This window comes from Canis lupus, chromosome 2 (assembly GCF_011100685.1).
Source record: "Canis lupus familiaris isolate Mischka breed German Shepherd chromosome 2, alternate assembly UU_Cfam_GSD_1.0, whole genome shotgun sequence".
NCBI lineage: Eukaryota > Metazoa > Chordata > Mammalia > Carnivora > Canidae > Canis > Canis lupus.
Genome location: NC_049223.1, coordinates 70,954,813 through 70,978,906, shown reverse-complemented (window position 1 = coordinate 70,978,906; position 24,094 = coordinate 70,954,813). Strand labels below are relative to the sequence as shown.

The following is a 24,094-nucleotide window of genomic DNA, read 5'->3' as shown; positions in this document are numbered from 1 at the left end:
TAGGAAGGATAAAATGGTATTTGCTATATACAGTTCAGAGCATTGAATTTAAAATATACATTTCTCTAAGTTGGCCTCAGGGGTAAGGTAATTTCTCCATGTGCATATATTTAGCAAGTCAAAGCATTAAGAATTTATTCAGGATGTATATAGGTAAGATATTTTTGTACTTTAATGGAAAGTCTCATGCTTAATGGACTGGGGTACTGTCGGTGATTAAATACCTAAATATATTAATTTTGGCACACTTGACATAATTTAGGGTTTTGTCCACAGAAATCGGTTTTGATTAAAAGAGCTCCCCTTTTCTGTCTTTTTAATAGCAACATCATGACAACAGAGAAGAGTTTAGTGGCTGAGGCTGAAAATTCACAGCACCAACAACAGAAGGAAGAAGGTGAGGGAGTCACAAATTCAGGTCAACAAGAAACTCAGCTGGAAGAGCTTTCTCAAGAGGCAGCTGAGGGAGATAATCATTGTGAGCAGAAGCTGAAAACATCTAATGGAGATACCCCTACACATGAAGACTTAACCAAGAACAAGGAGCGGACATCAGAAAACAGGGGTCTGTCACGGCTGTTCTCATCATTTCTCAAAAGACCAAAGTCTCAGGTTTCTGAGGAAGAAGGCAAGGACGTAGAGTCAGCTAAAGAGAAATGTGAAGGAGGTCAGAAAGAGATAGAATTTGGAACCAGTCTTGATGAAGAGATCATTTTAAAAGCCCCAATTGCAGCTCCTGAACCTGAACTCAAAACAGACCCATCCTTGGATCTTCATTCATTAAGCAGTGCAGAAACTCAGGTAAGGATGTGCAAATGTGTGAGACATGTGTAATAAAGACAAGTTATACACCTTATTTTTCAGTTAATAACCTTTGGTGTTATTTCTTACTAACCAGTTAATTTAGGCATTGATTGATAGGAATAAGTAACATTAAGCTTTGGAATTTCTGTTGTAAAGAAATTGATGTAGTCAATGGAAACTTGACTTTTTAAAAGATATTCTCTGTACTTTTATATTTACATTTTATAAATCAAATAAAACAAAATGAAAGAAAAGTATTTATCAAATGAGTTTATTTACCTATATATCAGCTGTGATGATAGAACAAGTCCAAGATTTATTTATTTATTTATTTATTTATTTATTTATTTTTTAAGTCCAAGATTTTTAATGAGAGAGGGGAAAAAGTGAGGTGGTTTAAAGTTCATTTTGTTGGAATTATTAGGCATGGGACAGTTTATCTGCAAACATGGCCCTTTTTATGAAAATCCTCATAGAAGCCATGTAATAGATTCAAGCCATCCAGAAAGAATTATGTGCTAGGTTAGAGCCATGCCTGCCTTATCTTTATTGTTTTCTCCAACTAGATGATATAATAGAGTGTAAGTTATGGATAAGGAAGGCTAGTTCTTTATATCACCTTTGTAATAAACAATAGTTTGGGGCCTTAACTGTGTCACAGTTATGCCTTGCTACTCAAAGAGTGGTCCTACGGTCAGCTGCATTGGCAACCTCTGGGAGCTTGTTGGAAATGCAGAGTGTCAGGCTCCGCTGCAAACTTGCTAAATCAGAATCTGCTTTAACCAAGATTGCTGGGTAATTTGATGCACATTAAAATTTAACAAGTACGTATATAGCATGTACTAAACATGAGTTGTGAATTTATTTATCTGTCAAAAAAACATCGAAAGTATTAGTACTATAACTCCAACTATTTTCTAGGAATCCCATTTGCTTCTAGCCTTACTATCTATAAATTAAAAACTATTTTAAAGGTGTTTTTATTTATTTATTTTTTATTTATTTATTTTTTAAAGGTGTTTTTATTTCTGAAGCATGTGAGCATTATTTGCATTGTTAAAAATATAAATCCTAGGGCAGCCCTGGTGGCGCAGCGGTTTAGCGCCGCCTGCAGCACGGGGTGTGATCCTGGAGACCCAGGATTGAGTCCCACCTTGGGTTCCCTGCATGGAGCCTGCTTCTCTCTCTGCCTGTGTCTCTGCCTCTCTCTCTCTCTTTCTCTCTCTCTCTCTGTCTCTATGAATAAATAAATAAATAAAATCTTTAAAAAAAATATATATATGGGCTACATCGTTTTATTAGAGTTTTCTAAAAATATTACATGTATCTCTAGAAATATTACTTGTATATTAAAAGTGCAGGTAGTAAAATTTAGGTTAAAGTTGTAATTTTACATACTTGCTATTTGTGAAATGTTGAAAAGAAGATTTACTATATAGTATAGTTGTTAAAAATGCAGGCTATGAAATCAGTCTAGAAAATCATAGCTGAGTGACACTTTTGCTTTATTAGTTTCTTCCTCTGTGCAATAAAGATAAAATTCACCTCCTTTGGCTATTATGAGGATTAAACAAGATAAACATGGAATGCTCTTAAGATATTGCTTGCCACTCATTAAATTTTAGTTATTATTACTCAGTTCATCAACATGAACAGTAAAGGCAAAGAAACCCTATGTATTTTAATATCATGAATTTAATTTTATTTTAGAAATACCAAGAGTTAAATTTACATTATCTTTCAGGAAACCTTGTACTTTGAGGAGGTTTTTAACTGCCATTTTTCTCCTCTGCTTTATGTAGGGAAAAATTTATATTTTGTTTTAGTTAGCATTTGAATCAGGGCTAGTCTATTTTATCTAAAAATCATAGCATTTGTACTGAAGTTAAAACATGATGGACAAAGTTAATTTTAAATTTAACTAAAGTCTCATTCATTGAAACTTTATTAAATCAGAATAATGATAAATTATATGCAAGTGTTTATATATAAAGAAAAAGAAAATTAGTAATAATAAATTTCAAGGAGATATTGCTTAAAGAAGAAAGCTCTTTTGGGCTTTTTAGAAGCTAGTATTTATAATCAAAACCTCGTGGATCAGAACCTTATAGGTAAACGTTTATTTGTTTAACCATATTTCTGTATGTGTGGTAGAGTTTCACTTAAGTGGTCCTTTTCCATCCAGATTTTTTAAAAGTAAGTTTGCATTATAGGACTGTACCAGTCTTCATGTAGGGTACCTTGGGTTTTTTGGAAGCCATGTATCTGGTTTTTTTTTTTTTTAATTTTTATTTATTTATGATAGTCCCACACAGAGAGAGAGAGAGGCAGAGACACAGGCAGAGGGAGAAGCAGGCTCCATGCACTGGGAGCCCGATGTGGGATTCGATCCCGGATCTCCAGGATCGCGCCCTGGGCCAAAGGCAGGCCCCAAACCGCTGCGCCACCCAGGGATCCCTGTATCTGTTTTTAATGTTATTTATTCATTCAACAAATACTTCCTGAAAACCTACTATGTATGCCAGGCCCCAAGCTGGATATCATTAGTAAATAAAAAGTACAGTATGACAGAGAGGTTTAAGATCATGAATTCTGGAGCCAAACTGGTATGTAACTTATTAACTGAATGATGCTGTATGAGTTACTTTAACTTCTCAGGCTTCAGTGTAGGGAAGGGAAGGAAGGGGGAAGGGGGGAAGGGGAGGGAAGGGGGGAAGGGAAGGGGGGAAGGGGAAGGGGGGAAGGGAATGGGGGGAAGGGGAGGAAGGGACGGGACAGGGAATAAGGGAAGGGGGGAAGGGAAGGAATTTAAGGGGAAGGTCCGGGAAAACGTTGCTGTCCTGCTTTCCTCTTCACGTCCTTTCCTTCTTCTTTTTTCCATTCTTTCCTTTCCTTTCCTTTCCTTTTTCCTTTCCTTTCCTTTTTTTCTTTAATGCAGTATAGTTACAATACAGTGCTATATCGGTTTCAGATATAGTGAGTTGACAGTTCCGTACATTACTCAGTGCTCATTATCAAAAGTGTTATTGATCCCCTTCACCTTTTTTTTTTTTTTTGGTAATTGAGTTATTTTTTAATTTTTTTTTTCATATCATAAACTTACTTTCTTTTTTATAAATTTTATTTTAATTCCAGTATAGTTAACATCAGTGTTATATTAGTTTGAGGTATATAATATAATGATTCAGCAATTCCATATGTTAGTGCTCTCAAAATAAGTGTGCTCTTAATCCACCTTCCCCTATTTCCCCCATTCTCCATCCCCATGAACCATCTGTCTATAGACCATAAAAGTCTATTTTTTTGGTTTGTCTCTCTTTTTCTTTTCCCTTTGTTTTGTTTCTTAAATTCCACATATGCGTGAAATCATATGGTATTTGTTTTTCTCTGACTGACTTACTTAACACTGTATTCTCTAGATCTGTCCATGTTGTTGCAAATGCCAGGGTTTCATTTCATTCTTTTTTATGACTAAATAATATTCCATTGTAGATATATTACCACATCTTCTTTATCCATGGACACTTGGGCTGCTTCCATAATTTGGCTATTGTAGATAATGCTACAGTAAATATAGGGGTTCATACAGTAAATACAGGGGTTTGGGTAAATACCCAGTAGTGCAATTACTGGATCATAGTGTAATTTTAACTTTTTGAGAAACCTCCATACTGTTTTCTGCAGTGGCTGCACTGGTTTGCATTCCCACCATCACTGCATGAAGGTTCCTTTTTCTCCACATCCTCATCAATGCTTTTTGTTTCTTGTGTTTTTTATTTTAAAGATTTAATTTTAAGTAATCCCTATACCCAATGTGGAGCTTGAACTCACAACCCACAGATTAAGAGTCATATGCTTCACCAACTGAGCCAGCCAAGGTACCCCATGTTTTTTTAGCCATTCTGATAGGTGTGAAGTGATACCACATTGTGGTTTTGATTTACATTTCCTTGATGAGTGATGTTGAGCATCTTTTCATGTGTCTTTTGGCCATCTAGAGGTCTTCTTTGGAGAAATGTCTGATCATGTTTTCTGACCATTTTTATTTTTTTTAAGATTTATTTATTTATTCATTCAGGGAGAGTGAAGAGAGAGGCAGAGACACAGGCAGAGGGAGAAGCAGGCTCCATGCAGGAAGCCCGATTGGCTATTATTGTGAGAACTGATTGATAATACTGGGATTTTGTGATCAAGAGGCTAGAAACTGACAAGTGTGAAGTATGTGAGATCTACAGCCTACCTTCTTTGTTTTTGCTCTCAGCATTTGCTTTATGAATCTGCCTTCTATATTTTGTTAAAGGTCTTTGTTAAAGACCCTGGAGATCTGGGTCTCCAGGATCACACCCCGGGCTGCAGGTGGCACTAAACTGCTGTGCCACCAGGGCTGCCCTCTGACCATTTTTAAAGTGGATTATTTGTGGGTTTTGGTGTTATGTAAAATTTTAATGCTAACCTTTAATCAGATATGTCATTTGCAAAAATCTTCCTCCATTCAGTAGTTTATGTTTTAGTTTTGTTGATTTTTTTTTTTCCCTTGACTGTGCAGAAGGTTTTTATTTTGATGTAGTCCCAATAGTTATTTTTGCTTTTGTTTCCTTTGCCTCAGAAGATATATCTAGAAAAATTTGCTACAGCTCTGGCCTCTGTTTCTTTTCTGTCAAATGGGGATAATATTAGTCTCCTCCCCACAGGCTTATTATGAGGATAGAGTGAGTTCATATAAATAATGCTTTTAGAATAATAACTGGTCCATTTTAATTGTTATACAGTATTGTTGTTGTTATAAAAGAAACCTAATCCTTACTCTTGATGACTTTATAGTCTAAGGGAAGAGACAGAAAAGTAGTAAATATAAAATAATTATTCATTTTAAATGTTATGAAGGCAATAAACAGGGTACTGACATGAATAGCAGAGTGAGGATAGGATAGATAGGATAACCAATTGAAGGCCTCTCTAAAGAGGTCACATTTAAAAGGATCATGAAAGATGAGAAGGAACCTTTTAGACCACCTCCAATATCTAAGGCAGGAGCCAAATAATTAAGTCCTTTTTCCTTTATGTCAACCATGTATTCTGAAAGAAAGAATTAGTGAGGTTTAGTTAAGAATCTTTCAGCAGTTTTATTATATTGGAAGTAAGAAAGTATGTACCACAATATTTCATTTACCTCTATAACTTTGGGGTGACTTCATGAGAACCCTAGGAAACTCAGATTTCAATGTCTCTTGCTTCTTTGAATCTACTTCACATTGAGCATGATTGATAAGTGTTAGAAAGGAGTTAACTGGCAGTTACAGTTATTAGCCTAGTTTATATGTTGCTTTATGCTCTAAATTGGTCCCAGGAATCCCTCTTATCCATTCACAAGATTTAGAATATGTGATAAACCACATCTCATTTGCACCTCATAAAGCTACCTTGCTAAAATTGAAGAGCATGGGGCAGAGGTGGTAAGGTTTTGATAAACTTTAATAATATATAATCGTTGGGATGCCTGGGTGGCTCAGCGGTTGAGCGTCAGCCTTTAGCTCAGGGCCTGATCCTGGATTCTCAGGATCGAGTCCTACATCGGGCTCCCTGCATGGAGCCTGCTTCTCCTTCCTCTGCCTGTGTCTCTGCCTCTCTCTCTATGTATCTCATGAAGGAATAAATAAAATCTTTAAAAAATAATAATAATATATAATCACATAGTCAGGAAGAATATATAATGCTGAGAGTAATAGATTGGTGTCTTCTAGTTGACCTGAAACCTTCATTTATTGATTTGAAAGATAGGTTTCTACCTGAGAAATTTCAAGGATAGCATAGAATATAGATGGAGATCATAATATCTTTTATAGATAAATAATTTATTTAATCTTAATATCACTTTTTTTTTTAAGATTTTATTTATTTGAGAGTGAGAGAGTGAGAGAATGAGCAAGGCCCTGGTGGGAAGGGGAGGGGAGTATAGAAGAGAAGCAAACTCCTTGCTGAGCAGGGAGCGAGTGGCAGTGCTGGGCTAGGTCATGACCTGAGCCAAAGGCAGATGCTTAACCAACTGACTGAGCCACCCAAGTGCCCTTCACTTACAATTTGTTTTTAACAGTTTTTCTTCTTCACTGCGTTTATTGGTAGAATTATTATGGTTATTAAAAATGTATACAGCAGGGGGCACCTGGGTGGCTCAGTGGTTGAGCTTCTGACTTCAGCTTAGGTTGTCTAGGGATCGAGTCCCACATTGGGCTCTCTGCATGGAGCCTGCTTCTCCTTCTGCCTGTGTCTCTGCCTCTCTCTGTGTGTGTGTGTCTCTCATGAATAAATAAATGAAATCTAAAATAAATAAATAAATAAATAAATAAATAAATAAATAAATAAAATCTTTTTAAAAAATGTATATAGCATATTTTGTGAAATGTCCTTATTCCTGACTTGATGTCATGGATATGTAGCCTGCTCAGGAAGAACACAGAGAAGATCCAGATTTTGAAACTAAGGAAGGAGGGGGACTTGAAGAGTGCTCTAAAATAGAAGTAAAAGAAGAAAGTCCTGAGTCAAAAGCAGAAAGAGAATTAAAAGCTTCCCAGAAATCAATCAGAAGACACAGAAACATGCACTGCAAGGTTTCTTTGTTGGATGATACAGTTTATGAATGTGTTGTGGAGGTGAGTGCATTTTAATTTCTGTAGTCAAAACTCTTACAAATTGCTTTATGTAAGGTTGAGTAAGTAGTGTCAGTTCCACTATTTCTGTGGAAATGTTAATAGTGATTTTCTGGAAGCAGAGGTCTGGAAGGATGATGAATGAGTCCTATTTTCTTCTCCAGTTTTTTCTGTATCTACCAAATCTTGTGAATGGAGCATGTGTTACTTTTATAATCCAAAACAATTTTGTTTAAACACAACTTGGTTTGTTATTTATAGAGTGACCTGCCAGGCAGCCTCAATTTCTGATACTAGTTCTAGCTATCCCCATAATCATATCTGTCAAAAAATGTGGTAATTTCTGCTGTCCCAGATCTAAACCTGAGTAAGCCTTGGTTTGTTCAATGTATTTCTTTAGCCCTATGAAGTAGTATGTAAAAAATTTAAAGCAAATAATGCCATTTCTTAAAATACTCTATTATTTTCTGAAAAAATAAGTAACCAAGTCAGGATTGAAGAAAAATGTCAGTTACTTGGTTATCCTTTTGCTGCTTCAAGGCAACTTAAAATCCTTAAAAATCTACTAACCATTTTCTTAACTAGAGCAGTAATTATCAATTATGATATGCTTGATATAAAGCAATTATTGTTATTATAACTAATTGTAGCCTTCATTGTAAAATATATAATTCACATATACTTGTATTTTAGGTATATAATTATGAATTGAATTATTTATATGCAAATGCAAATATATCAAAGCACTAATAGTCGAAAATATCACACTATATCTATTAATAGACATTCCCTCTCCAAGTTTTAAACAAGAAGTCAAGAAAAATACACTATTGCACTTTGAAAATAGCTGCTATACCTGGTAACTAGAGACTTCTGGTCTACTCTTTCTGCTTCTCACCACTAGCTAGTTGAGAGAAGGGAAAAGCTATTCTACACATTCTTCCCATTCAGACCAAGATCCAGATATGGGTTCTTTGTACCTGAAACATTTGGAGGCAGATATGTTTCAGAATTCAGAATATTTTGGATTTTAGAAAGGCAGTAAGTACTTATGCTGCATATTTCATAACACACCCGGTGGGGTATGTGGCAGTGCCAAGATTCATTTTTTTTTTCTTAGAGACTTTATTTATTTGAGAGAGAGAGCACGAATAGGAATGAGGGGCAGAGGGAGAAGGAGACTGCTGAGCAAGGAGCCCTGCTCAGGGCTTGATCCTAGGACCCTGAGATTATGACTGAGCCCAAGGCAGACGCTTAACCAACTGAGCCACCGAGGTGCCCTCAAGATTCATTCTAAGATGGGTACATAAAGATCATATATAGCCTCATAACACTTAAGAACTTTGGAAACGTTCCCGCCCCCCCCCCCCCCCCCCGGAAAAAAAAGCCCAAAATTTTACTTTTTAGAGCTTCTGGATTTTGGAATTATAAATAAGGGAGTAGGGACCTTTATGAAGAATTCTCAAATCATTTCTGTCATTTGGAGTGAAAACATAAAAGAGAATAAATGAAAAAAATGATTACTAAAGATGGGTTAAGTGTGGAAATAAATTAACATCTATATGAATTACTAACAGTCATTAAAAATAACTGCTCATTGAGAAGACATGTTGTATATCAAAAAATTATTTCTAATTTTTTGAAGCATTTAAAAAATATATTTCTCATTAGTATGTTTGAGTTTTTTCAATAATTCCAGTGCATAGTTAGGGTAGATATAAATATTCTTACCATTTTACATATGAGAAAGCTAATGTTCAGAATTATTAAACAAAATGACCTAGTTTGTTTAGCTTGTAAATGGAGGAGCTAGGACTTTTTGACTATACATCTTAGCTTTTAAGTTAGGCTAACTAGGAATATTAATACCCAAATTTGGCAGTGGTTTGCTTTTCTAGGTAAAGAAACATTAAGAAAATGATTTGTAACACAACTGAAAAAGCTACTGCAATAGGTAACATCTGTAGGGCATCTAAACTTTGTGTATTTTTCAGCAGGGAGTTGAGACATTGCTCATCCTCTTGGAACATTTGATCTGAGAACGGTAGAAAGTCTAATGACTTCCATTGTTGCTATTAACCGACAATGTTGACATTAGATTCAGTGAACTTAGGTGGTCATGATGACAACAGCCCATAGCAAACTTCAGGAAATACTGCACAAAAAAATAAAGAATATGATGTTTAAGATGGAAGTAGGGAAGGGTTGATGAAGAGAAGGTAAAATTTTGCTTTGAATTCTAGCACTATTTCTAAACCACTGTGTGTTGCATATTTAAACTGACAAATTAAGAAACAGGATTTTTTTTATAACCCACATTGTTCTACTTATGCTATATAAACCATCTGAAAGTGGTGGTAACAAAGGATAAAAGAAGAAATAGGGAAGTGATGTTTTATCTTATTTGGTGATAAATACAGAAATAAGAGGTAACCTCAAAATATTTATGTCTTTGCAGAAACATGCTAAGGGACAAGATTTGCTTAAACGAGTGTGTGAGCATCTCAATCTTTTGGAAGAGGACTACTTTGGTCTAGCCATTTGGGATAATGGAGCCTCTAAGGTGAGGAGACTGCTTGTCAAAATACTTGTTTTGGGGATCCCTGGGTGGCTCAGCGGTTTGGTGCCTGCCTTTGGCCCAGGGTGTGATCTTGGAGTCCCAAGATCAAGTCTCACACCAGGCTCCCTGCATGGAGCCTGCTTCTCCCTCTGCCTGTGTCTCTGCCTCTCTCTCTCTCTCTCTCTCTCTATGTCTATCATGAATAAATAAATAAAACCCCACAAAATACTTGTTTTGATTCTTTTTTTGTCGTTAAGAGTGTATTTATGTCTGCCTCTCCAAGGCACAGTGTACTTAAGAGTTATTCTTGCTTATTCTTGTTTCTCAGATTTTCCTCTAGAGCAAACATTTTAAAGAAAAGACCATTTCTGTTCTTTCATCATTGAGAGAAAAAATGTACTGTACTATCTTTTTAAAGGATAGGGGATATACAGAGCTATGATGTCCTGATTAGCAAGTAGATACCAATAACTTCATATATTATGCAATTAGTATTGTATCTAATAGATTCATAATAGATATTTGTTGAATGGATGATCTATCAATATTATAATTATAGGTTAATTATATATATTTAAAATTTGAGAGTAATATTATAAAGGAGAATAAAGTTCCAATATTATTGAAAAGTCCTACAATGAATCTGACATTTTCTTCCAGCCCAAAAGGAAGTTAGTAGTTAACTTTTGAAAGAAGTAAAAGAAAATATGAGAACATGGAGGAGGAAGGAAAGGTTAAAAGTCAGGTATTTACTTCAGGGAACTTGAATTATTTCCTAGGCCACTTTACTGAAAATTATAGACAGTTAGCTTAAAATCTAATGATGAAAAAAAGCTTCAGTCCAGTTCCATAAGTCTTTGCGGGTGCTATCCTAGATGATAGAGAAAGGGCTGTGAATAAGATAGACATGGTCCCTGCCTTCTAGAACTTATGGTTTAGTGTGACGAGTGTTATGCAAAAGGAAATACAAGATGCAATGACAGGGTATGGCCAGGGAAGTCTTCTCTGGGAAGGTGACGCCTGAGCCAAGAACTGAAAGATTAAATGGGCAAGTGAAGCAGAAAGATAATGACTTGTATAAGGGCCCAGAATTGAGAGAGTGGCATTGGAGGAACTAGGAGCCTGGTTAAACATAGGTAGTGAGGAACAGAATGAGAAATAAACCTGGAGAGCTACACAGGGACCACATCATGGAGAGAGAGTTTTGTATACAATGTATTTAAAGCCGTTTTTGTTGGTTCTTTCTTTCTTCAGGGTAATTTATACTTATTAAGAAAAGTTGAGGGACAGCAGCCTTTAACAACTGCAGACTCTATAGATTGGATTATTGGAGCTAGATAATGCAAGCTAGAAGACATGGACTTGCTCTTTGCCTAAATAGAATCTATTTGTAAAATGTAGTAGTAGTTACCTAGTAGTTTGCAACAGTTTGTCCTCCTGTGTGAGTGATTGTTGTTTCAAGCAGAAGAGCTATGTCTACCAGCACTAAGTCAGTATTGTTCTTTAAGGACTCTTTGTTCTTAAAAGCTCAAACCAACTTGCACTGAAGCATCTAAGTTTCATTAATAAGGGAAGATATAAAGTAATTAAAAAACTAAATACCCCCCCCCCCCCGAATTATAGTGAAAAACATTCAGCAGCTGTGAGCTAGGAAAATTCTTCCATGGATCAAGGAAAATACTCTGAAAAGTATTTTATGTTATACAAGCTCAGTGAGATAAAGTTCAATGTTTTAACATTGTGGGTCCAAAAAAAAAAAAAAAAAAAGAAAAGAAAGAAAAAGAAAAAAAAAAATCCAAATCTGATTTGAGGATGTTTGAGAATGCTTGAATTTGGCATATCAGTAAAGTCACTGAATACTTCCTTATTTAATATAACTGGAAATAATTTTTCAATGAACCATGTATAGTTAAATTTCAAGAAGTTAGCTCATCTAAAGACATTCAGCAGAGGAAATTCCTTTCCATTTGCAGTTGAGCTTCTAGGGCCTACATTGCTACAAAAACTTTTAACCATTCTTGGTGTCATCCATACTTGTCCTGTCAGCAGGTTTTATTTCCTTTATAATACTTTTTAAAATATTAAAAAGCAAATGTTAAATTGTTTTATTTACATTCATTTATATATTTATGTGTAAAGTGATATCAAAAATGGCTAATATAAAAGCTGAATAGCAAAGTACTAACCCAGCTGTATAAAAGAAGTCATTATTATCCCTCTTAGATAAAAATATTTCTGAGAGAAAAAGCTGTTGTTTCAGAATCATAATCTAGTTTCAAATTACCTGAGAGTTTGTAAGAGTCCCTTTTGGGGAAGTCAGTGGGCAAGTGAATTCTGGGAAACACAGGGCTTATCATATTCAGGGCATTTGACAGGTCTGTAGTAGGGTCCACGTTCATATAGGATATCCAACAGAGGAACATGGTCAGAGGCAATGAGGTGTTCGATATTTTTTGCTTCTAAATTCACTGTGACCAATCTAGCTCTCAGAAATAGGTCAAAGCAGACTTTTTCTTTGGGTTAAAATTGAGGGTCTTTAAGCTGATCCAGGAAGTAGGGCATAGAAGGGAAAACAGTAACTTGCCAAGCAAATCTTGTACAAAAATGAATTTTGGGAAGACTTACCTTAGCATTGTCAAGTTAAAGGGCCAATACAGTAGCAAAAGTCATCTTGGTGATGACAGTCCTTCTTCAATTTGCTATCTCTTGAGTCATATTTGTTCAGTATGGATGAATTGTCTCTTTGTCGCCATCCCTGGTATTTACCATCATCCTCATCCTAGGGATTTGATTTGCCTCGTTTCTGTGATGTTTCTCCTATTTCCTTTGTCCTAGCTTTTCCTTGTGCTTTGATAGAGTGCTGCTGCTTCTGAGAAATGGCACATGAGACGTAATCTTTTTGAGACATTAGATGTCTGAAAAATGTCTTTCTCCTACCCTCACATTTGGTTGTTAGTTTGGTTGGTTGGGTATAGAATTTTACACTTAAAATTATTTGCCACTGTAATTTTGATGGTATTGCTCCATTGTCTTCTGGCTTCCAATGTTGCTCTTTTTTTTTTTTTTTTTTTTCCAATGTTGCTCTTGAGAAGGCCAAAGCCATTCTGATTCGTGATCTTTTGTATGACCTTCCCATTGTAGAATTAAGCTAGTAGAATCATATTGTCTTTCTCCCTTCCTTTTTTCTTTTCTGGCCAAAATGGATGTACCAATTTAACTTAAAACAATAAGGAGAGACCCTGTTTCCCCACACTCCTCACCAAACCACAATGATAGCAGACTTTTTAGTTTTACCATATGAATGAGACAGAAAAACCAGAGTTGGGACTTGCTTTGGAATCACAGCCCCAAGTCCATGGTTTGGGGCCCAGTGCTAACTCTCTGTGGGCGACATCTTTCCCTCTCCAAAACAAATGAGGAAAGAGTTCCTCAGCCTTGTAAGTTTGAGCCCAGTGTGGAGCCAGTCTCCTTCCAGTTATCTGGAAGAGCCCATCTTAGACATGCCACCTGTTTATTGACCCAGGCTGGTGGCAGAGGGGAGTGTGAGCCAAAGGGAGGTCTCACTCTGCTCGCCCTGACTGTCAGCTTGGTGCTGGCTGCTTTGGTGAAGGAGCAGGACTCGCCTTTGGTCAGAGGCCTATTTGCCACTTGGAGAAGGGATAGCAGGCTGTGGTTTGGCTGCCTGGTGCCATGGGGGGTTGTGACATAGGCTTTGTGCAGCCAATTTAGAGAGGAGTGACAAAGCCTTGAGGCAGTATGAGCAAGGTTTGGGGTGGGCATTGGTGGCATGGTGTGAGTGGCCGTGGGTTGCAAGCTTGGAGGGGTAGCAGAAGGCCTTGAGGCAATCAGGGCACAGATAGGGGTGGGCACTGCCATGTGCCAGCCAGTACATGGCCAGCTTGGACCTGTAAGAAAAGACGTTGTCACAGTCCCAGCAGCGGTGTGGGTGCTGGAGTGGGGCTGCTGGCGGGGCCAGGAAGCCCCTGCCCAAGAAGTCTGCAGGCCCTAGAACCAACTGGCTGGGTTTCTGAGGTAAACCCTGGTGGGGACCACCAACCTAAGTTACTGGTTCCTTGCCAGTGGAACTAGGATCTGTGTCTCTAGCCATGGACTCTGCATCTCGTTCCAATATCATACTGGCCCAGAAACCCAGAGGGAGGTAGGCAACACTGGTGATTATCAGGCTGATGGGGATAGGGCTGTAGGGTCTGGGTCTTGGTTTAATCTCAGTCCACTGATGCTATGTGAACTGCTTCCTTCTTGTTGCTAAATTTTATCCCTGGTATGGAGTGTAGAGGGGACACCTGTGGAAGGCCCCTCCTGCAGTGGCTTCTGCAGCTGCTGAGCTGCCCTCAGACAGACACGGTGGACTTGTTCCACCTGTCATGCTACTCAATTTTATTTTAGTTACCATTACCTATACATATCTACTGTCAGTAAGCCAGATTTCCAGATACTCTCTTTAGTAGTATACGAGATATATGAAATGATTAAATGTGTAAAGCCATTAAAGTTTGTTAATCATTTATTCAAATTTTCTGTCATTCTGAAAACACAAAGGACACTAGAGCTACAAAATCTCCTGGGGCTCAATTCCCTCGTTTTAGAGCTGAGAAAACTAAAGCATATGAAGGCAAAGTGGCTTCCTCCCAGCTACACAGTTCCTTCCCTCCTAAAATTCCTTGCCTCCTGCTCCTCCTAAATGATTTTCTTCTGCAGCTTTTTATTCCTCCTTCCTTGATTTTTATGTTTTATCTTTGTCTCTTGGTTTTTGTTTCCTGCCTATAGAATTAGTTCCTATAAATTTTAAGTATCTAATTGGCCTTAATAATTAATCATTTCATGAATTGGGCAGCGTTCCACCTAGCAAGTTAGGGGGGAGCTCTGAAGGACTACAGGAAAGGAAAGGTTTTTTAAGGTAGAGAGGGAATGGAAAAGAAATTCTTAGCAAAGAATCCACTGTTTTAGGCAAGGTCACCCTCTAAGGGGAACTGAAAGGGTCTATTAGTAAATTTCTTAGTGCTGACCAGGAAATTCCCATGTTGACTTGTTACATTTCTGAGTGGTTGAAACTGTAGTTAGGTTTCAACCACCTAAGTGGGGCCTTCACCTAAGTGATGCCATTTCAGGCTTATGGTTTTCTTTTTAACATTCCTCAAATTGTGGGAAAAATGTGAACTGTAATAGAAACAGAGATGACTACCCTCTTAACATCCTCTGTTGTCTTTGTGTGTGTGTGTGTGTGTGTGTGTGTGTGTGTGCAAAGATTTGTCCTTTGTATATGTAAGTGCCCTCATGAGCTTCTGGATCTTTGCATTTTGTTTGTAGACAATCAGGTATTTTTAGCAGAGAGGAAAGTTAATTGAATTGACTTTTTCCTCAAATGGAATGGATTGCTTGCTCTCTTTTCCTACTGACTGCGTAATAACAGACCTGTTGCCAGAGTGAGTCTGGCTAGAGAAGAGGAAAAGCAGTCAGAAGCAAACTTCTATAGCCCTATGAGACTTTTATTACCACTATGAATCAAAGTTATATGAGTTAAATAGTTGTTCCCTATGTTTTATTCTTGCTTAGCTGTTTATGAATGAGTCAAGGATTTTTTTCCTTGAAGAAGAGTCACCCACATTAATTCCTACCCCCTCTCCAAATTCCCTCCCTAGACAAATCTTGAGCTATTTTGGTACATAATGAGAATTTTAAATGAGGAGTTCATTCAATTCAATGGTATATGGTTTTCTTTCTTCTTTCTTCCATTTTCTGTGTTGATGAATTTTCTTACCTTAGGAGTCAAATTTTCAACTCCAAATAGACAATGAGTCCTAGCCAGGAGGGTCTTTCTTTCACCTGGCAAAAGGCAAATAGCAAACACCACTGGAGTGAGTATTAAGTCAATAGTGTGAGGCATTTAACTTATAGTCATCTGAAGGGATGCATGGTTTTAAATTGATTCATGAGTAGCTTTGAAGGCAAGTACTGGTAATGATTGTGTCTTTATTGTCTGATAAATCAGAAAGACTGAATGAATTTTGTAAACATACTTACAGGATAAGAGGCTGTATTTGGAATCTTGTCTTTTGCTCTGAAGATTTGGTTTGACATCGCTAGTGGATTTATTTATTTATTTATTTATTTATTTATTTATTTATTTATTTTTAAAGATTTTATTTATTTATTCATGAGAACACACAGAGAGGATTGAGAGAGAGAGGCAGAGACACAGGCAGAGGGAGAAGCAGGCCTCCATGCAGGGAGCCCGACGTGGGACTCGATCTCCGGTCTCCAGAATCACAACCTGGTCTGAAGGTGGCGATAAGCCGCTGAGCCACCCGGGCTGCCCCGCTAGTGGATTTAAATGTAGCTTTTTAACACTTAAAGAGTCAGACCTAGAATTACTTTGCTACAGAGTCTCTATAAACATCTTGGAGCAGTGATTTGAAGTAGGTGTACTAATAGAAGCATAAACAGTGGTTAAGGAAGAGAGAGACTTGTAGAGCTTCTAGATAAGTTTTTTACCTCAAAATTCAAGGGTTTATATAGGTTACTTATATGTATGTGCAGAGTTTTAGGACCTCCAGATAAAGGTAGCTGATGGCCAACTCAGGGCATGTTCTTTCTTAAGAGTTTTTTCTTAAAACTTTATGACCTAAGGTTATAATTGCTGCAAAAGATATGAAAAGTTCCTATTCATTTTACTTACTTAAATGACATTGCCTTAGTTGAAACTTCATTATCTGCATACTGGTTTATTTCAGTAGCATTTTTCATTTTTTTTTATTCATTTATTTGTCAAATGTTTATTGAGTAGACAGCATGTGCCTTGTGCTAGGCAGAACTATAAAAGACATAGCGTCTTTGCTCAGGGAGCTCCCAGACTGATGAGGGGACAGCAGCAAGATAGGCACCCACATAGAAAGGGTTTTCTGCAGAAGGTAATATAAGGTCTGAATTATAAGAGATAGTCAGGAACCTTCCAGATGAACAAATTGGGATAGAGTTTTCCAAGTGAAAGGGTTGACAACATGTGAGACGGTGTTTAAAGCAGGAGAGTGCATGCAAGACCTGTAATTCTTCAGGTGAATGAATAGAGAGCTACATCAGGCTATTACTGTTGTTCATTTCTTTCATTTGAAACTTTTTTTAAGCTCAAGAGGGAATGTGAGACTTTTAAAATCACAAACTTAAATTCTGTTTAAAGTGTTAATTTATTAAATAAATAAAATGTTATCGAAGTTAAGTCAATAAGATATGATTGGAAAATGGACCCTTAAGAAATAATCCTTAATTAAAAAAAAAAAAAGAATCCTTAAAAACAATAAAGGAAATCCTTGCAACTGAAAGGGAAGTTATCCAGAATTGCTGTTTTGGGGGCATCTTAAGATCCCTAATAAGAAATAGTTCTATAACTTTTGTCCTCTCAGTAGTTTGTTGTTTTATAAGTTAATTCCTGTCTCTTTCTTCTAGCTATAACCTTCTCTTCCACCTCTCCTTCAAAAGCGTTCTCTTGGGACGCCTGAGTGGCTCAGTGGTTTAGAGCCTGCCTTTGACTGGGGGCATGATCCTGGGGGCCCGGGATCGAGTCCCACATCCAGCTTCCTGCCTGGAGCTTGCTTCTCCCTCTAGCTGTGTCTCTCATGAATAAATAAATAAAATCTTTATTTTTTATTTTTTAAATTTTGAAAAAAGATTTTATTTATTTATTCATGAGAGAGAACGGCAGAGACACAAGGCAGAGGGAGAAGCAGGCTCCATGAAGGGAGCCTGATGTGGGACTCAATCCTGGGTCTCCAGGATCACGCCCTGGGCCGAAGGCAGGCATTAAACCCCTGAGCCACCCAGAAATCCCCTTAAAAAAAAAAATTCTCTTGAGAAATTAGTTTACATATAACTGTCTCTAGTTCTTCACTGCCTATTAGTCTAACATTGGAAAATATGTAAATCATACGTGCATATTTCAAAGAATTTTATAAAGTGAACACATCTGTGTAAATACTCCCAAGATTAAGAAAATAAACATTACCAGGACTTCAGAATCCCCTTTTGGGTCGCCTTCCAGTCACTACCTCCATCCCCAAACAGTCATTACTCCCATCCCACCCTTTAAAACTAACAGATATGTTCCTGACATCTATCACCATCAGTTAGCTTTGCCTGTTTTTAAACTATGTTGTAAAAATGAAATCATATATATATGTTCTCTTAGATCTAGCTTTTATTTTGTTCAGTATTTTTGAGATTCATCCATGTTGTGAGTAGCAGTAGTTCATTCATTCTCGTTTCTGTATTAAAAGTTTATTGTTTGACTATACCATAATTTATGTATTCTACTGTTGATGGATGTTTGGCTTGTATATAGTTTGGGCTTTTAAGAATACTGCTGTTAAGGAACATTCTGGTACATGTCTTTTAATGCACATCTTTTTTCTCTTTAGAGAGAGAGAGTGGGAGAGGGGAAGGCAGAGGCGAGGGAAAGAGAATCCCAAGCAGGCTCCATGCTCAGTGCGAATCCTGAGATCATGACCTGAGCCAAGAGCAGGAGTCGGACACCTAATCAAATTGAGCCATGCATGGGCCCCTGATGCACATCTTGTCATATACATTTGTGTTGGATGTGTTCCTAAAGGGAATTGCTGGGTTATAGAGAACACATTTATTCAGCTTTAGAGGATAGTATCAGACAGTTTTCCACAGTGGTGTTACTAAGTTGACACTCCGCCAGTACTGGATGAGAGTTCAGCTGTGCCACATCTGCGCTTAGAATGACCCATTGCATTTTGATTTCTACCCTTATCACTCTAATGATCTACTCTTGGCAAGAAGAATCTGAGTTTTTAATCCTTATTTTACTTGTCCGTTTTGCAGCAATGATGATCTTGTCTACCCATCCTTGAAGCTTTCTGTTCTTGAGATACTAGGATACCAGAGTCTCTCCTGTTTTCCTCCTACTGTGTTGGTCATTCCATCTCAGTTTACTGCTCAGTTCTCCATCGTTTCCCCATGCCTTGAATGCAAGTGTTCCCCCGAAGGTCTATCTTGAGTTTCTTTCTTTTCACTCTACTGTATGTTCACTGTGATTTTTATTTTTATTTTTCATGGTTTCATCTATCATCTATATGGGGCAGATTGGGGATGATCCTTTGCCTTTATACCTTACCAACTCTTGTCATCCTTCCCGTGTATTCCATCTACTCAGGCATCCTAGCTTCTAAATATCTTTCTTCTCTGTCCCATAGACTTCATTTTTTCAAGCCCTTTTTATCATCAGTATTAGCACAATTAATTGAGTGCTGGTTATGTGCATCTTATATACATCAAATAATCCATAAAAACTCTATCAGGAAAGTAGGTTAAAAAAAAAAGATTCATTTATTTATTTTAGAGAGAAAAAGAGTGGAGGGAGGGACAGAGGAAGAAAGAGAATCCTCAAGCCGACTCCATGCTGAGCAGGGAACTCGGCATGGGACTTGATTCCAAGACCCCAAGATCATGACCTGAGCTGAAACCAAGAGTCAGATGCTTAACTGACTGAGCCATCCAGGCACCCTGAGGAGGGTAGTTTTATCCCAATTTTATATATGAGAAAATTGAGATTTTGATGATCTTCTATAAGGTTACACAGCTAGTAAATGGTAGAGAGATTGAGACAGGATTCGAACTCAAGACTGACTTCAAAGTCTATACCCATAACCATTATTCTCTTCCTGCACTACAGGTATTCTCAACAACCTCTCATTTGGTCTCCCTTTCTATAGTCCTGCTTCCTTTAATTCATGTCACTCCTTTATTTTAAATCCTTCAATGGCTTCCCCCTTGCCTGAAACCTGATACAGTCCAAGTTTCTTACTGTGAAATAGTGTCTTCCATGATCTCTTACCATTCTCTTCCATTCTGTATCTCCCCTTCTCACCTATGTGTTCCAGATATGCTCACCTATATATAGCAACTGTGATGTGTCATGTTCTCTTATACCCTGTGACTTCCTCTTCTATTTGCCTGGTTAACTCTTGTTTGTCCACGAAGACACAGTTCTTTTGAGAACATTTCCTAACTGCCTCTTATCCCCAGTCCATTCTGGTGCACCTCCCCTGTGCTACTAGAACACCCTGTGTTCATACCCTGTGTTCTCTCACACATTGCTATCATCATTTTCACACCTAGAACAAACAAATCAATTGTTCACTATTTACCTCTTTCATTAGACCGACAGCTCCTTGAAGACAAGTGCTATTTTTAAATCCTTTTTTGAAACTATAGTGCTTAGCACATGGGGGCATTCCTCAAATATTTGTTGGCTAAATAAAATGCTGTGAATTGAATCATTTAAATTGAGCGTAAAAATACCTATTCTTGTATACATTGATTTTTATCTTTTACACATTGTTTTTTATTTGGATTTGGAGGTCTAGATACAGAAGCAATAATAATTTGTTCTGTAAGGTCACTTATACCCTGGAGTCACATGTGATTGACACAAATCTGGGTTTGCTCTCTTTATGTCAAATTAGTGGTAATTCTTGCTCCAGAGTCATAGAATGGCTTAAGAATCCCTTTAAGAAACTTGAAAGCTTCAGGTTACCTTGGGAGCTTTGTCTAAAAAATAGTGGAAAATATAGAGTTGCCTCATTATGGTGAGAAATGTTTTATTCCAAAGTGGTAAGAAGTAGCCTTTGTTAAGAGTTTTGGATTGCATGGTATAAACGATGATTATCGTTGCAAAAACTTGTGTCAGAGGTTACATGAAACTTATTAATTGGTGCTTTTGAAGTCTTCCTTTGCCTTTGGGCCTACAGCAACTTAAAGTTCTTTAATCATAATGAGAAATGAGGGTTATTGGCTTTCTGACAAGGGTTAAACGAGTGTGTGTTTAGTTTTTATTCTAAGGAACAATTTTATATTAAGTTGTATATTTTAACACATATTTGTTACTCTTTTGTGTTAATTGTGGGGAAAGGGGAGAGAAAAGGAAATTAATCCTCACTCCTGTGCTTATTGTCTATTGTGTTGACTACTTTTATACAACAGTTTAAGTAGTATATAATCAAATATAAGACTGTGGTGTTCAAATTCATTTCTTGGGCAGGGCAAATAAGATGGTAACCTTGTACCTTTTGTCTTTGTTTATAGAGGAAGGTATTTTCTAAAGAACACTAAAATCCAGTTTTAAACCTTTTGGAGGAGGGAATGGAGAGGGATTGGAAGGAAGTAGGAGAGGGGCTCCTGGATGCTGATAATGTTAAACTTATGTGTTCACTTTGATAAGTTATTGATCTATACACTTATATTTTAGGTACTTTTCTGTCTGTCCTTATATGAATGACAATACTTTAAACAAGGGTGCCTCGGTGGCTCAACAGTTGAGTGTGTCTGCCTTTAGCTCAGGGCATCATCCCAGGGTTCTGGGATGGAGTTCCGCGTCAGGCTCTCCCCACAGGGAGCCTGCTTCTCCCTCTGCTTATGTCTCTGCCTCTCTCTCTGTGTCTCTCATGAATAAATAAATAAAATATTTAAAGAAATACTTTAAACAATTTAGAAATTTCTGTCTTTAAACATTTCCCAGGGGAAAAAAAAAAAAAAAAAAAACATTTCCCAGGGAGCCTACAGAAGATGTTAATAGTGAGGCTCTTTTTAAGTGCCATTATTTTGCATGGTCCACCGTGAGTTGAGGAACCCTGCCCTAATGATGTGTAACTCTAAGTGGAGTTGGAGAATGGTAAAAGGAGAGATTAGTGTGGGAAAGAGTAGTCAGGGAAAACAACTTAATCATTCATCCGGTAAATATTAACTGAGCATGAAACATGTACCTGATGCTGTGTTGACATAGAAAACTTAAATGAGATTGAAGGTCAGAGTTAGAGGCGAAAATAAGATCGGGGTGATGTTTATTAATCTTGGTTATATCTCTACTGTTCTTTATAGAATGATAAAAATAGCAAATGCTTATTTAGCATTTTTTGTTTACTAAATGCTTTACATGTATGAACTCATTTATAATCTTGACAATAAGTCTGTGAGATAAGCCCTACTACTGGTATCGCAATTTAATTTCCTTTGGTAGATGAGAAAACTGAGAAACAGAGATGCCTACAATCACTCAGCTAGGAAGTAGTGGAGCTAGGATTCAAGCCTATCTGGCCCCCTACTTCTCTGCTCAGATTTACTATGCTTTGTGAAGTTAATGCAGAGAATATCGGAAATGTAGTTTGACCTGGAGGCTCTTATTCGAAGATGGTCAGTAATTCTGCTCTGGTACTCTGTGGTTTGTGTGTTTTGGAGCTCTAAATGCTTTTTCTTCTTTTTACAGACGTGGCTGGATTCTGCCAAAGAAATAAAAAAGCAGTTTCGTGGTAAGTGAATATAGCCCTTTTTATAGTTCTTTCTTTCTTTTAGTAGGTCAGAGGATTTTCACCCGTTTTCTGGCTATGAGTCACTTTAGAATCCTGGCTATGGCAGGTGGCTCTGAAAGTGAGATAAAGCCTTCCCTTGGAAGGAGGAGATTCCATGATAGAAAGATACAGCAGAGGTGGACACAATTGAGATGTAGGTCAGAGCTTGATTTTTTTTTCTTCACCACTAGGCAAAATTGGGGAAGATTGGAATGGTTGAGAAAAACAAGTTAGAGAAGAACAAAGATGAGAAGAGAAAAAAGATATGGGAGTCAATTCTCAAAGGAGTTTGCTGCCTGGTCCTGTTCCTTTTAAACTGTTTTGGACTATTGCATTCTAACCTTCTTCATGTTTTCCTCTCTGTAGTTCTTTTTGTCCATTTTCAAGTCTTCTTCCAAACAGTTCTTCTTTTGCCAATGGCCCTCTGACATTGTGGTTTTTCTCCTGCTCCAAGCTTTCTAGTATATATTACTGTTGTACCCTCCTGCTCAGACTGCTGTCCTGAGATAAATATTTCTAGGTTGAATAAAGTATAGAATAGTATTTTGTAGCTCCAGGCCCAAATGGCTAGCTAAGCGGTGGAGACTCTTTTTCTCCTATTTATAACTAAATGTCCTTTTAGTTTAGTTTATTTTTAAGGAAACTTCTAGGAACTGCAATAGAGATTATTCATCATGGTTAGTAAGTTTTAACTCTATTACCTGAAAACAAATTTTATTTTTCATTTGTTCCTTAAAAGAAAACAATCTTGCTGTTGTGAAATGTTTTCCTTTAGACACTATTTATAATTTATATTCCTTGAGATAGGGAAACAAAATACTCCTATGTATTAGCAACTCTCCATATTTGTTCTTTGCCTATAAAATGTTATTTTAAAATGCAAAGCAAAAAAAAAAAAGAGGAAGAAAGAAAGAAAGAATAAAATGGAAGTCAGAACAATAAATTTTCGGAATATTTGAGGCATAACAAGAAAAACATTAACACCAAGTCCCTTTCAATGAAAATTCTTTTAATACTCAATATTACTCAGGAGCAAATGATTATACAAGAAGATTGATTAGGAGGAAAAGTTAAAACAGAATATATAATGAGTGGAGAAGGGTATCTGGTAGATTATCCCTCTGGCTATGGAAAAAAATCTTGCTAAGAAAAAACTTGTGTCATAAAAAAAATTTCAAAAATCATAAAAACCTTCCTTTAACATATGAAAGGAAAACCTTGTCTATAGCACAAACTTAAACAGGGAGTGAAAATGTAAACATTAAGCCAAAGGGAAGTTCGACACTTATGTATTGCAAAGATTTTGTTTTTTTTTTTTTAATATTTTTCATCACACTCATAATATATACCCATTGTGAAAGATTTAAACATTATGGAAAAATATCATGGAGAAAGTAAAAGTCCCCTAAATTCTGTCCTCTAGATACAATCACTGTTAAGTTAACATAAGCTACAAGATTTTTTCTAGGTATATATGTTTTGGCTTTCAAAAATAGAATTATGCTAAACAGTATTCTTGTCCCCCACCATGTCCACAGGAGATACATTCCAGGTTTCCCTTTAGATGCCTGAAATTGCAGATAGAATTAAACCCTATATATATTGTTTTTTCCTATACATATGTATCTTGATAAAGTTTAATTTATAAATTAGGCACAGTAAGAGATTAACGACAATAATAAAAATAGAACAACTATAACAAAATA

General features: G+C 36.9%; 1 protein-coding gene and 1 pseudogene across 1 annotated transcript in view; one reads left to right on the top strand and one right to left on the bottom strand.

Moving 5' to 3' along the window:
- Positions 1-323: 323 nt before the first annotated feature.
- Positions 324-24,094, top strand: part of EPB41 (erythrocyte membrane protein band 4.1) — a 108,616-nt gene continuing 84,845 nt past the window's right edge. Inside the window, 4 exon segments of the mRNA NM_001003362.1 lie at positions 324-801; positions 7,239-7,451; positions 9,907-10,011; positions 22,307-22,349. Coding sequence (NP_001003362.1) covers positions 331-801; positions 7,239-7,451; positions 9,907-10,011; positions 22,307-22,349 — 832 coding nt within the window. The 5' untranslated portion in view covers positions 324-330.
- Positions 13,520-14,143, bottom strand: LOC111091060 (annotated as a pseudogene).